Source organism: Dermochelys coriacea, chromosome 13 (assembly GCF_009764565.3).
Source record: "Dermochelys coriacea isolate rDerCor1 chromosome 13, rDerCor1.pri.v4, whole genome shotgun sequence".
Lineage (NCBI taxonomy): Eukaryota > Metazoa > Chordata > Testudines > Dermochelyidae > Dermochelys > Dermochelys coriacea.
The window spans coordinates 35,608,046-35,621,953 of record NC_050080.1 but is presented as its reverse complement, the minus strand read 5'-3'; the positions used below and the strand labels follow the sequence as shown (position 1 = coordinate 35,621,953).

Here is a 13,908-nt window from a genome sequence, read left to right as displayed (position 1 = left end):
CGGCTCCCGCAGCGCCAAACCCGTCAATCCACTACAGAAGAGACAGAGGAAGGGCTCAATCGCCAGAGCATAGAGCTGGCCCAAGAGGGGGCACCCCTGCCATACTCCTCGCCCAAAGCTGACCGGTTCGGTCAGGGTCCAGTTGAGCCTGACCAGACACTCTGCGGAGGCGTACAGCGCCCAGAGAAAACCCACAAACTGGGGTCCGAAGCCAAACGCTTGCAGAGTGCTCAGGAGATACCCGTGATCCACCTTCTCGAATGCCTTCTCCTGATCCAGGGACAGGAGGGCGAACGACAGACCATCCCTACACCCGAGATCCAAGAGGTCCTGGACCAGATACAGGTTGTCAAAGACGGTGCGGCCCAGGACGGTGTAGATCTGGTCTGGGTGGATCACGTCCGCCAGCACGGACCCTAGCAACACCGAGATGGCTTTCACTATGACCTTGTAGTCCGTGCTGAGGAGCAAGACGGGATTCCAATTCCATAAATCGCGGAGTCCCCCTTCTTCGGCAATAAGGCGAGCACGGCTTGCCTACACGAAAGAGGGAGGACACCGCTCAGCAAAGACTCGGCCCAGACGGTCTGGGCCGAGGACGTCCCAGAACACGCGGTAGAACTCCACGGTCAGCCCGTCCAGGCCCGGAGATTTATTAGTGGGCATGCGGCGGAGGGCTTCTGAGAACTCGGCCAGAGTGAGAGGCAGCTCTAGCTGGTCTTGGTCACCCGTGCTGATCATAGGGAGTCCGTCCCAGAGCACTCTGCAAGCGTTAGGATCGGTTGGATCCGGGGAGAAAAGGCGTGCGTAGAAGGCTCTGGCCCTCTCGCACATCTCCGTGAGGGGGGTGCCATCCTCCGCGAGGAGGCAGGTGACATGCTTCTTAGCCCCCCCTCTTTTTCTCCAGGGCGTAGAAGAAGCGGGAGCTGCAATCCATCTCCAGAAGGAGGAGGATGCGGGATCGATCAAAGGCACACCGGGCCCAGTGGTCCTTGAGGGCCGGGAGCTCCTCCGCTTCTCCCGGCATGCCCCGCAAAGGGATGGATCCTTGGGGCTGGTGGCCAGACACTTCTCCAGCTCTAAGACCTCCCATTCCAACTGCCCTATCGCCGCATCCCTCCGTCGGCTGGCGCCCCGGGTGTAGTCACGGCAGAAGAGCTGGGCGCGCACCTTCCCCAGGTCCCACCACCGCCGCGCCAAAAGGGAAAAGCACACCGCTACCCTCGCCAGGCCAGCCAGAACTCCCGGAAGGACGCCACGAAGCCCACATCCTCCCAAAAGCTGTTGTTAAAGTGCCAATAGGCTGGGCCCGGCCTCTCCGTGCAGAGAGAGACCATCATGGTGGCTAGGCGGTGATCGGAGAACGGAGCTGGCCGAATGCTGGAGGAGTGGGCTCGTGAAAGGTGGAAATGTGATAAGTAGATACGGTCCAACCCTGAGTGGTGCGACCGATGGTCCTCCACCCGGACAAAGGTGAACGTCGAGACGTCGTCTGGATGATGGTCGCACCAGACGTCCACCAGGGAGTGATGGTCGACTATTTCCCGGAGGACATCCACGGCAGCCGGGCACTGCTCGGTCTCCGAGCAGTCCCGCTCCTCGAGGGTCATTTTAAAGTCCCCGCCCAGGACCAGGCACTCATGAGGATCCAAGGTGCCAAGGAAGGTGGACGCCTGCTGAAAGAAACTCAGCCGCTCCAGGCCTGATGTCAGGGCATAGACATTGACAAGATTGACCACAAGCCCCTCCATATGGACCCGGAGGTGCAGCAGGTGGCCCGGCACAGCCTCGGCAACCCCCAGCATCTCGGGCCATAGGTCGGGGGAGAACAGGGTCGCCACTCCAGCTGTACGAACTGTGAGATGGCTAAAGTAGACCCTGTTCCCCCAATCAAGCCGCCAGCTGTCTTCGGCAGCCGGAACCATATGGGTCTCCTGCAGGAAAATCACAGAGTACCCCGCCTCCCGGAGGAAGGAGAGCACCTGGGACCTGCGGAGACCCATCCTACAGCCGCGGGTGTTCAACGTTGCGATGGTAAGAGGTGTCACAAGGAGGGCTCGGGGGGGATCCTCGCCGGCAGGGACACTCGCGGCTCCCAACGGGCCCTGCAGCAGTCCGTGACCTACCCCGTAGGTGAGTTAGGAGTCACGGAAGAGGCGGACCCGCTGGTAGGCCGCGGCGCCTTGCCTCCTGGTCCTTTTGCCCTCCCCCATGAGGGCCCTCGCTGCCCAGAGGATGTGATGGAAGTCCCCAAATCACTGGCGAGTGAGCTGCACCTTGTTACGGGAGCCACGAACGTCCTCAAGGAACTCCCGCAGCTCCTCTCGCAGCGTATGGGGGCCGGGGTCACTAGCCCCCGGCTTTGCTCCGGAGGGACCGCCGACACAGCCCCGTGGCCCACCAAGATGGGCAGGCAAGGGGCAGACCCCCAACGTGGCGCCCGATGGGCTGGCACCACATGTCCCCCCTCAAACCCTGGCTCAATTGAGGCCGGCGGAGGGAAGATAGCAGCCCCTGGTGAGTTGGGACTTGGAAATACAGAGGCCGCTCCCTGGGGGCTATCCTCTGGGGGCGAGGAGATGTTGGCCCCAGGGGCGGCAATGATATCACAGGAAGTCCAGGGGACAGGGATGGGGTTGACATCAAGGGCAGGGCAGGGATCCAGAGTAGGAGCCGGACAGGGGTTGGAAGCAGAGTCAGGGTGAGGGGCAAAGGCAGGATCCTGGCCTTCAGAAGCCACGCAGCTGGAGATTGGCCCTCCTTGATGGAGCTCAAGGGACTTGGGGGTGGGAAGGGGGCCCTCCACTATGCTGGGCTCTGGCACCATGGCTGGCGAAGTAGCCACAGCATCTCCTGTGGGGTCCCCGCCCGGGAAGGAGGTCGGTTGCCCCATGCCCACAAGGGACAACCCGTGGGGCCCGGGTCCCAGCCGCACGGCACCGGTCATCGCCTCAGTGGGCTCGGCGGCCGACAGCAGGATGCCACCCGTGGCTGGGCAGATGGAGGAGCCCAGGCAACCCTCGGGGGCGGGAGCAGAAGCAGCAGTTAGGGAGGAGGAGCATGGAGAGGGGGGGGTTGGGGTGAGATCGCTCAGATCGAGGCCCACTGGCAGAGGGTCGTCCTCCCCCTGGGTGACCGGGGTCAGACTCAGGGCCTCAATCTCCTTGTAGATGGAGGGGAGCTCCCCTTCCACCACCCCCGAGGTCTCCCCACTGATGCCTCAAGCGACGCTCACCTCGGGGCTCACAGGGGCTCCAGATGGTAACAGAGCAGGAGAGGCTCCATCATGGGCCTTGAAGGGAAGGGGCTCCAGTGGAGGGACGGTACTGCCCTCCCATGCTGCCACGCCCTCCCCAGCCAGCGCTGGGGGGATGGAACGTGTCCGTGGGCAAGGCAGAGGGCTCGGCATCGGTGCCCCCTTTTCTGGTCTTCTGGGGGCTTCTGCATCGGTGGAAAGGAGCAGAGCTCGAGCCTTCCGCTTGCCCCGCTTCCCCTGGACTAGGGCCCAGCCCTCCATGGCATCATCCCAGGGCCGGCTAACAGGGGTCAGGTTGAGAGGCAGGGGCGATGGCTCAGGGACTATGGGAGGCAGCGGTGGAGCGGCATGAGGGAGGGAAAAATCCCCCTGGGGCAGGCCCTCTCCCATGCTCGGTGGTATCCCTGATGCACCCTCCTCTAGATGCCCCACCGGACTGCAGGCATCGCTGCAGGCACCGCTGCAGCGATGACTGCAGGCACCACTTGTCTGGGCATGCTGGGGGGAGCGCCCCTTGGGCCCGAGTGGGAGCAGTGGTGGACTGAGTGGGAGAAGGGACGGCTCCGGGTGCCGTGCAACCAAGGGCGCCGGTGATGATGGGGCCGGTACCCCGCCGGGGCTCGGGGGTGCCGGATGCCCCTCCTTGCCAGGCCAAGGGGCAGTCCCTCCGGACGTGCCCCATTGCCCGGCAGAGATAGCACCGGGCATCCCCTGTGGAATAGTGCACCCGGTAATGGGCCCCCTGGTAGGGGACCAAAAAGGACCCCTCAAGCGCCTCTCTGTCATGCGCCGCCGGTGGCAGTTGAAGCTGCATTTGCCGGCGGAACGGGAGGACGTGATGGAGGGTGGGGTCCTTGCAGCCCAGTGAGAGAGGGCTCAGGACGGAAAGGGGCTTCCCCAGGGTCGAGAGGGCAGGTAATAGGGTGGCATTGGGAAGGAAGGGAGGGACTGAGGTCAGGACTAGGAGGACGCCCAGGTCATCCAGTATCTCCAGGGGGACGAACACGCCCCCCACTGCCAGGCCCTTCTCCACCGCCTCCTGGGTGGCAGCCTCCGATGCTAAAAAGAAGATGACCTTCCTGTACATTTTGGAGGATGCCACAATGGCTGTGGGCCCCACCACCCTCACCAACGCCCGCATGTAGGTCTCCACGTGGAGCGAGGTGGGCACCAGGAGGCAACGGACGCCGTGCTTCCTGGTCATGGTGGGAAAGGGGCCCCGGCCGCTATAGATGGTAGCAGAGGCGGTGGATGGGAGAGACGATGTAGCAGCAGGTGGGGGGCTGCCGCCACCTGGGCATATGCCCTGGGGGCCGAGGGAGGGACACCCGCAGAGCTGGTGGAGGGAGCAGCGGGTAGGGACGCCATGGCCGGTGGCAGGGCCGCAGCAGTGGGAACAGTCCCTGCCATGGAAGGCCTGGTCTTTTTGGCAGGGCCCTTCCCCTTTTTCTTCCCCTGGCCCTTCCTGCCGGCTGGGGGGGCTCCCCCAGAATCCAAGGGGGCGAGAGGCATGGCAGCAGCAGAGGTCCCCCTGGTGCCCGCCGCTGCCGGCGCCCCGGAGGGGGCAGGTGGTTTGGCAGCGGTGGGCGAGGTAGAGGCTTGGGGGGTGACGGAGGGGCAGATGGGGGAAGGGCGTCTGGGGCTGCTGGAGGGGCCCCACCCATCCTGTGCCCCGCCATAAGAAGCAGGGAGGGAGGGGAAAACACCAGAGAGAGGAGGGGAGGCAGGTCGACCACTCCTCCCCGCTAGGCTGCAGGCAGGGGAGGAGGGCACCAAAAACGGGGGGGCTGGACAGTGGAGTACCAAGGGCTCGAAGGGGACAGTCACCAACTCAGGATAGGAATCCGGCTCCTCTAGCTGCACTAGGGGAGGGAGGTCACAAGAACGTTGTGGGGGTGCAGTGAAATAGGGGCAAACTCAAACGGGGGAAGGGCACAAGCGCATGGCGGGGGCATGGGCGCACTGGGTAAGGGGACAATCAGGACAGGGGTACCACGTGGGGAGGGGGGGAGAACCAGGCCGGAGGCAGGACAGGGAACCGAGGAGCTAGCTTCAGAGGCCAGGGCAGGGCAAACAAACAAAAGCTGCAGAGGGAAAAGGGAAAACAAAACTGAAGCCAGCGAGTGCTGGGGTAAAGGAGAGGGCAAAAAGGCTGCAAGGGGCAAAATGGGGCAGGTAATAAGGGACAAAGCTAGTGGCTCACTAAGGGGGTCCAGTCCAGGGGGATGGGGGGGGGCGCGTGCACCCATGTGCGCTGTCAAAGAGTCAGATTGGGCTGGCTGCTGCTTCAGGGCCAAAAGGTGGTGAAAGGGCGCGGCAGGCCCAGCAAGCAGCGGAGTCCCAGAGGCAGGAGCTGAGGCAGACGGTATGCAGCCAGTGGGGGTGGTGGAGGGGGCAGTGGTGGTGGTACTGGTGGGGGTTGGGGGGGGACACACACTGATGGTTAAGGGGCAGCTCCACACCACACCCCCTGTGTCCCTGGAAACACACTCAAGACCCCCACCACAAGAGCACAGTTGGAAAATTACTCCGTCTTAAGGCCCCCTCCACGGTGGTCTGCAAAGTCTCTAGGTGCTCCCCCACTGGTAGATGGTCCCCTTCTTCTCCTCCTCAGGCTTCAGCAGCTTTAGGCAGCAGACTCCGCAGCAGCAGCAGCTCCAGGAACTCCAGGTGGTGGTCCGGGCAGGCAGAAATGACCCCTCTCAGGTGGTGGTGGTGGTGGTGGTGGTGGTGTTCACAACAGCAAAGGCTGGGGTCCCTCACTCCCCCCTTCTGGGGAGTGGGCCAGCAGGCCCTCCCCCAAGGGGCTGCAGTTGGAGCAGTAGCAGCACCCCGGGGGGGGGGGGGTCCAGCAGCCGGTCAGCAACCAGGTAGCAGAGAATGGGGGGAGGGGTGGTGTCTGGTTCAGCCGGAGGAGCAGCTGGAGCAGCAGTGAGAGCCCAGGGCCTAGCAGTAGCCCTCTCTCTCCAGGCCAGAGGGCTACAGGAGAGCAATCAAGAAGAGAGAGATGTTGGTCCCAGGTTAAGCAGGTCCCTTTTCCCAGGGCAAGGGAACAGGGAAAGTTCCAGAACAATCAGGACCCTTCTTGAGACAATTAAGACAAACAGGTTGATTAGAACACCTGCAGCCAATCAAAAAGCTGCTAGAATCAATTAATGCAGGCTAATCAGGGCACCTGGGTTTTAAAAAGGAGCTCACTTCAATTTGTGGTGTGTGTGGGTTGGGGGGGGGGGGGAGGAGGAGCTGGGAGCAAGAAGCATTCGGAGCTAAGAGTGAGAACGCGGACTGTTGGAGGACTGAGGTGAACAAGCATTATCAGACACCAGAAGGAAGGTCCTATGGTGAGAATAAAGAAGGTGTTGGGAGGAGGCCATGGGGAAGTAGCCTAGGAAGTTGTAGCTGTCACACAGCTGTTCCAGGAGACACTCTAGACAGCTGCATTCCACAGGGCCCTGGCCTGGAACCCAGAGTAGAGGGTGGGCCCGGGTTCCCCCCAAATCCTCCCAACTCCTGGTCAGACACACGAGGAGTTGACCTGGACTGTGAATTCAGAAAAACGGCCAAGCTGTGGGTGGCCATGAAGCTCCAAGGCAAGCAAAACCGCCAGTAAGCGCAAGATTCACCAAGGTAGAGCAGGAACTTTGTCACTATATATATGTATATGTATATGTATATATGTAACATTTTGTTGGCTTTTATTGTCAGTTCTTTTTCAATCCTTATTGGCCCCTTATTCATATGGCTGTCTAGTACCTTTCTGAATCCCTCTAAACTCATTGGTATCTTGTTGCAAGTAGTTCCAATGACTAATCTGAATTACTGATATTAATGTTAACACTCCCTCTCTCTCTCTCTCTGTCCCAATGACTATTTTAGTATTTACACACAGTGGAATAGTCAGTGGGCAGAGAGATAGAAAGAGAGTGAGAATAACTCTGTATGCCCATGGTTAGGGTGCACATCTCTGTCCAGTGCCTCTTTTCTAATTATGTATCCAGAGGGCAACAGCTTCCACAAGAGAGACTGGAGAAGACCCATAATCATGGTTAGAAAATTTTCCTAATAAGAGGAAGACAGCTGTTGGAATCCTTTCTCCCCCTCTGCCCAAGGGCAGACTTGAACCTAAGTCTCCAACATACCAGGTCAATGCTCTGACACTGGGCTAAAAGTTATAAAACGGTTTGGCAGGTTTAGATTTTTATTGGTAAATGTCAGTAAACATCAATTTCACTACACATACACAAACTAATAAACACATTTTTCCATCCATGGTCATTAAAATGTGCAGGGAGGCAAAGTAAGAAAAATGCAGCTTGAGAACTTATTAGAGTTTCATTTGAGGATATTTACTTTGGATATTTTGACATGATGTTGATAATTTGTGAATTATCAGTTATAAAGCTTCAACTTTTTTGAATCTCAATATCTACTCTCATTTAGTAATTATTGTCTGACCCCCCGACCATTGCCTGACCCCATAATTACCTGTGAAAATTTAAATAAAAATGGTAAAAAATGCTTAAAAGTAAACATTGGTGTTGGCAGTCAAAATTATAAAATATAAAAAGTGAATTTTGCCAAGCCTAGCTATAAGGTGAGTGGGGCATATCCGCTACCCCCAGACATGGATTTTGAATGGGACCCAATCCAGTTAGCAGCCACTGAGCCCACCTACCAGATCAGCTCCAACATGCAACTGAGTCAGCTGAATGCCTGACTGTCCCTGGGTCACGAATCGCTCTGAGGCTTAGGTGGGAGATGTGGATGCCAGCATGAGACAGCAGCGCCCATGCCCAGAGGCAGGAACACAGGTGCCTACAGAAGTTTCACCCTGAAAAACATAGGTGCCAACTGCTTTCAGAGCCTACAAGGTTTGGCAGGAGTTTGGTGGATCACTTAGGAGCTAAAACAAAGGAGTTAGGGACCTAAGTAATTTCACAGATCCCACACAGGTGACTAGCTGTCATATATGCTTTATGGTGATGGGCTCTATAGAGCACCCTAAAATCTTTCTCTCTCTCTTAGATCTTACTATGTTCTGGTATTTCCATTAGTTTACTGATGTCTGTTAACATCCATCTTTCTATCCTGACAGCTCACAGTTTTCCTGATTTTTAGGAATATGAAAAATCAAACCACAGTAACCAAGTTTATTCTCTTGGGACTTTCAAGCGACCCACACCTCCAGATTTTCCTATTTCTGGTCTTTTTATGTATTTACTTAATCACCCTGATAGGGAATACGGTGATCATGCTAGTGATAAAGGTTGATTCTCAACTTCACACCCCTATGTACTTTTTCCTATTCCATTTATCCTTTGTTGATATCTGCTATTCTTCAGCCATGGTGCCTAACATGTTAAAGAACGCCCTCTCAAGACAGAAAACAATTTCCTTCTATGGCTGCATTGCTCAGATGTTCTTCTTCAGTCTGTTAGCTACGTCTGAAGTTTTCACTCTCTCAGCAATGGCTTATGACCAATACACTGCCATATGTGACCCTCTGCATTATGTGGAGACCATGAACAGAGAAGTCTGCAGGATGCTGGTAGCTGGCTCCTGGGGGATCAGTTTCTTCTACTCTCTGTTAAATACTCTTTCAGTATTAAAGTTACACTTCTGTGGGCCCAATGAAATTGGCCATTTCTGCTGTGAGCTCCCTCCACTACTAGTCCTGTCCTGCACTGAAGCACTTTCAAGTCAGATGCTGATTATTTCTTCCACTATGCTATTAGGACTGAGCTCCTTCCTCCTTACCATGGGCTCCTACATTAGCTTCATCTCCACCATCCTGAGGATATGCTCCACAGAGGGCCGGCGTAAAGCCTTCTCCACCTGCAGCTCCCACCTCATCATGGTGGGTTTGTGCTAGGGGACTGGGGTGTGTAGATACTTGCGACCCAGTTCACTCTCATCAGTGGTTCTGAACAGACTGTTCTCCATCCAGTACAGCATCTTAACATCCAGTTAAACCCTCTCATCTACATCCTGAAAAACAAGGAGGTAAAGACAGCTCTGAGGAAAAGAATGGGAAAGAGCCCGTAAGTTTGGAGGTGATGTAAAAAACTTTAGATTCTGTGTTTAATAAAGGAGATGACAAATATTGGCAACTGAGTGAAAACATGAGAATAATCTTTCTTCTGATTCCCTCCCACCCCTGGTCCTCCCTCATGTAGTGGAAAGGCCTTGAATTAATGACTGATCATTTAGACGTTCACCCTTGTGCAAAGTAAGCATGAAATGTAATCATAAACATATGTAAAATGCTACCACATCAAAAGCCAGATCCCCACGGGGTGTAAATCAGCTGTAGCTCCATTAGAGTCAATGGGCCAGATCCTCAGCTGGTTTAAATCAGTATACTTCCATTTGAGTTCATGGACGAGGGCTGGATCCAAAAAGAGACTTGTGTGTTGTGATGCTCAGTGTCACAATACCCAACTTTTAGGTGCCTAGAAAATCACCGGAACAACAATGGGATCTACAAATCTGGGTTAGTCATCTAGGTTCCCTATACAAAGAATGGGGAGAGATAGGTACCCGAGAATGGGATCCACAAAAGCCAGTCTGCATATTCATTTGTTGGCCTCCCTCAATCTCCCCTGTTGGAGCTGGTTCACTTTGGATAAAGGCAATAAAAAGTCATTGGCTCAGAAACAGAAAAAGCAGTAGTGACTCTAGCCTGGTGGGTAGAGCACTCACCTATATAGTAGGGCACTCAGGGATGAAAATCCCAAATCTGGCATTTAGGTGCCTAAGTACTTTTGTGGAACTGGACCAAGATGCCCAGTTGGTGGCAATTGCTATAGCTCCATTGAAGTCAATGAGGCCAGATCCCCAGCTTCTGTAAGTAAGGTATAACTCCATTTAAGTCAATAGAGGTTTACTGATTTAAGACAGCTGAATCTCTATCCCAGTCATTATCCCACTGATATATCCTATCTGAGAATTTCCTCCCTCCCCCTGATTTTCCACTCATTTAAACCACTTTTAGCATCTTATACTTGCTTTGCATGGGTGTGAATGATCAGACAAGCTATGGAGTATCAGGTTCATACTATTTAATGAACTGCAGAGAAGTTAGCTACTCAGATATGGAGTCTCATAAGAGCCTAAAGTATTTAGGCATCCATCTCCATTGAAACAGTATGGGAGCTTTGCACCTAACTCTCTCAGGCTCCTTTGAAAATCCCCACCCGACCATTTAAATACTTTGAACCAGATTTTCAGATTACTAATACCATACAAAAATAATACTTATGCCTGTTGACTCCCTCAGTATAAGTATTATACTAATAAAGGACAAGGGTTTGTTTGTTGAACTACTGAAAGAATTCTAATAAATGGATGATTTCCCTTAACAAAAGCCATGTTGACTGTTCCCCAATGTATCATGTTCATCTATGTGTGTGATAAGTCTGTTTTTTACTATAGTTTCAACCAATTTGCCTGGTGCTGAAGTTAGGCTTACCAGCCCGTAATTGCCAGGATAGCCTGTAAAGCCTTTTTTAAAAATCAGCATTACATTAGCTACCCTCCAGTAGCTCATCTGGTACAGAGGCTAATTTAAGCAATAGTTTACATACCACCGCTAGTAGTTCTGCAATTTCATATTTGCGTTCCTTCAGAACTCTTGGGTGAATACCATCTGGTCCTGGTGACTCATTATTGTTTAATTTAACAATTTGCTTCAGAACCTCCTCAAAAGAATGGCACAGGTCTGGAAACCTCCTTCACATCCTCTACCATAAAATCCAATACAAAGAATTCCTTTAGCTTCTTTACAATGGTCTTGTCTTCCTTGAGTGCTCTGTTAATACTTCAATCATCCAGTGGCACCAGTGATTGTTTGGCAGGCTTCCTGCTTCTGATGTACTTATTAAAAAATTGCTGTTAGTTTGTGTGTCTTTTTCTAGCTGCTCTTCACATTCTTTTTTGGCCTGCCTAATTATGCTTTTACACTTAACTTGCCATAATTTATGTTCCTTTCAATTTTCCTCAGTCAGATTTGACTTCCAATTTTTAAAGAATGTCTTTTTACCTCAAACCACCTCTTTTTTCTCTGTTTTTTTTAGCCATGGTGGCATTTTTGTACTCTTGGTGTTGTTGTTTATTTGGTGTACACATTTAGTTTGAATCTCTACTACAGTGTTTTTAAAAGTTTCCACACAGCTTGCAGGCATTTTGCTTTTGTGACAGTTCCTTTCAATTTCTGTTTAACTAGCTTCCTCATTTTTGTGTAGTTCCTTTTTGGAAGTTAAATGCCTCTTTGATTGGTTTCTTTAGTATTTCCCTCCCTACAAGGATGCTATATTTAATTATATTATGGTAATTATTACAGGGCAGTTCAGTTATATTCACCTCTTGGACCAGATCCTGTGTGCCAGTTGGTACTAAATCAGGAATTGCCTCTTTCATTGGGGGTTTCAGGACTAGCTGCTCCAAGAAGAAGACATTAATGGTGTCTAGAAATTTTATCTCTGCATTCTGTCTTGAGGTGACATGTACCTGGTTAATACGGGTATAGCTAAAATCCCCCATAATTGTTGAATTTTGTGTTCTCTCTAATCTCCCTGAACACTTCACAATCACTGTCACCATCCTACTGCTATTCTCTTATTATTCAAGCATGGAATTTCTATCCATAGAAATTCTATAGTACAGTTTTCAGAGTAGCAGCCGTGTTAGTCTGTATTTGCAAAAAGAAAAGGAGTACTTGTGGCACCTTAGCGACTAACAAATTTATTAGAGCCTAAGCTTTCGTGAGCTACAGCTCACTTCATCGGATGCATTTGGTGGAAAAAACAAATGCAAATGCATCCGATGAAGTGAGCTGTAGCTCACAAAAGCTTAGGCTCTAATAAATTTGTTAGTCTCTAAGGTGCCACAAGTACTCCTTTTCTTTTTGCGAATACTTAATATAGAGATTTATCTACATTGTCCCCTTTTTGACCTCTCAAGAACAATTCTTGAGTGATCACCATTTAAATCTTCTGTATCTGTTTTAAAGCTATGTATTGGGTCATGATCACAACCTGTGGTTTCAATTTGGATTACATCTGTTTTATCCAGCAGCACATGCAGAGCATTAGAATCAACATAGCAGTCAGGATTACTACTAGAACAATGATGGGATGAAAAACTATACTTAGGACTGCTGACCAGGTGGGTGACCAACCCTTAAACACGTTATACCAGTGGTGGATACTTAATTGTCTTGCCTGGTCAGCCACCCTGAGTATTTCTTCTCCCTCATGGAAGATAGCCAAACTTCTGGTTTGGATTTTCTCTTGAATGGCTTTTGGTAATTTACTAATTTGTTTGTTATTGTACCTCCACCCATATGGGCCTGTCCAATTAATGCCTAGGGAGAAATCAGGATCAAGATTCACCAGATCCAAGGTCCCCATATCCATTTCTTTTTCTTTGTACGTTGGGAAATAGAATATTAGTTTAGGGGTATGTAGTATGGACACATTACACATACATTTTTGGATCATGGGAACATAATTCTTTCTATTAAAATATACCTTGGTGGTGGAATTAACAATACAAGAAAATGTAACTAACAATACAAATGTATCAATAACAAAAATCAACAACAAAATTATTATTAGAGAACCTAACAAAAAGTAAACCTGATGCATTGGGGACAAAGGTGGATGTGATTGATAATTTGGTTGGAGATGTGGGAAGTAGAGAGAGGAAAAGGCATTTACCCTGTCTAGGATAGTATCCCCTCTCTCTCTGGACCCAATGCTAGCACAGGACACCCACCAAAGACAGACACAGAACATGCAACACAGAACATGTAACACAGAACACTGAACACAGACTTTGTCGCAACACTATATCCATGGTATTTTATAACTCTTCAGCTGGTACCAGCTTTCCTGAAGTCCTGGTTCAGAGGCTGAAAGATAGAAACTTAGAAACAAATTAGCATAGTGCTCCCACAGCGGCAGACCCTGCTTGTTTGAGTTGTCCGTGGTGTACCCATTTTCCTTCTGGGGTTTTATCTATGCCAGAGACCTACTCATCTTTGGTGCATAAGGGTGCATAATGTGGTGGCCAGGCTTTATCCTAAGCACACCGAATGCAATTTTGAACCCAATTTTTAACATCATTTTCCATACCTTTCTACTGTGCTACCTCTCTTAGTCTCCTTAATGTCCCTTCCACTCCCTCATGCATGAATTGATGCGCAACTTTAACCAGTTCCTGCTTTTCTATCTTTCCTGGGGTTCTGTTTGGGGAGTCTGAACAGTTATTATCATTAATAAGTACATCAATTAACTGTGGATCCCCCATTACCTTTCACGCCTGGCTTCTAGTTGCTACTGCAGCTATATCATACTGCCGTGCTATATCATCTACTTTATTATTCCCAAAAGCCTCCAGAGTGTCCTGTCTGTTATGTGCCTTTACATGCCTGACCTTTAAACAGCCAGGATGCTGTATTACCCATTGGTAAATCCATTTCCATTCCTCTACATATGCAATGCCTTTTCTGTCTGCTGCCTTCCACCCAGTCCTTTCCCAGTCATGCATCCAGTATTGTATTCCCTTGAAACAGAAATCGCTATCTGCATAGATAAACACCGGTCTGGGGTTGTTCTTATATTGCTGTAGTACCTGATATATGGCATGGA

The 13,908-nt window shown here is 51.4% G+C and overlaps 1 protein-coding gene across 1 annotated transcript; it reads left to right on the top strand.

Moving 5' to 3' along the window:
- The first annotated feature begins 8,378 nt into the window (after positions 1–8,378).
- Positions 8,379–9,128, top strand: LOC119841978 (olfactory receptor 8S1-like). The gene has a single exon (XM_038369838.1). It carries the CDS (start codon positions 8,379–8,381, stop codon positions 9,126–9,128), a length of 750 nt encoding a protein of 249 aa, XP_038225766.1.
- The last annotated feature ends 4,780 nt before the right edge of the window (positions 9,129–13,908 follow it).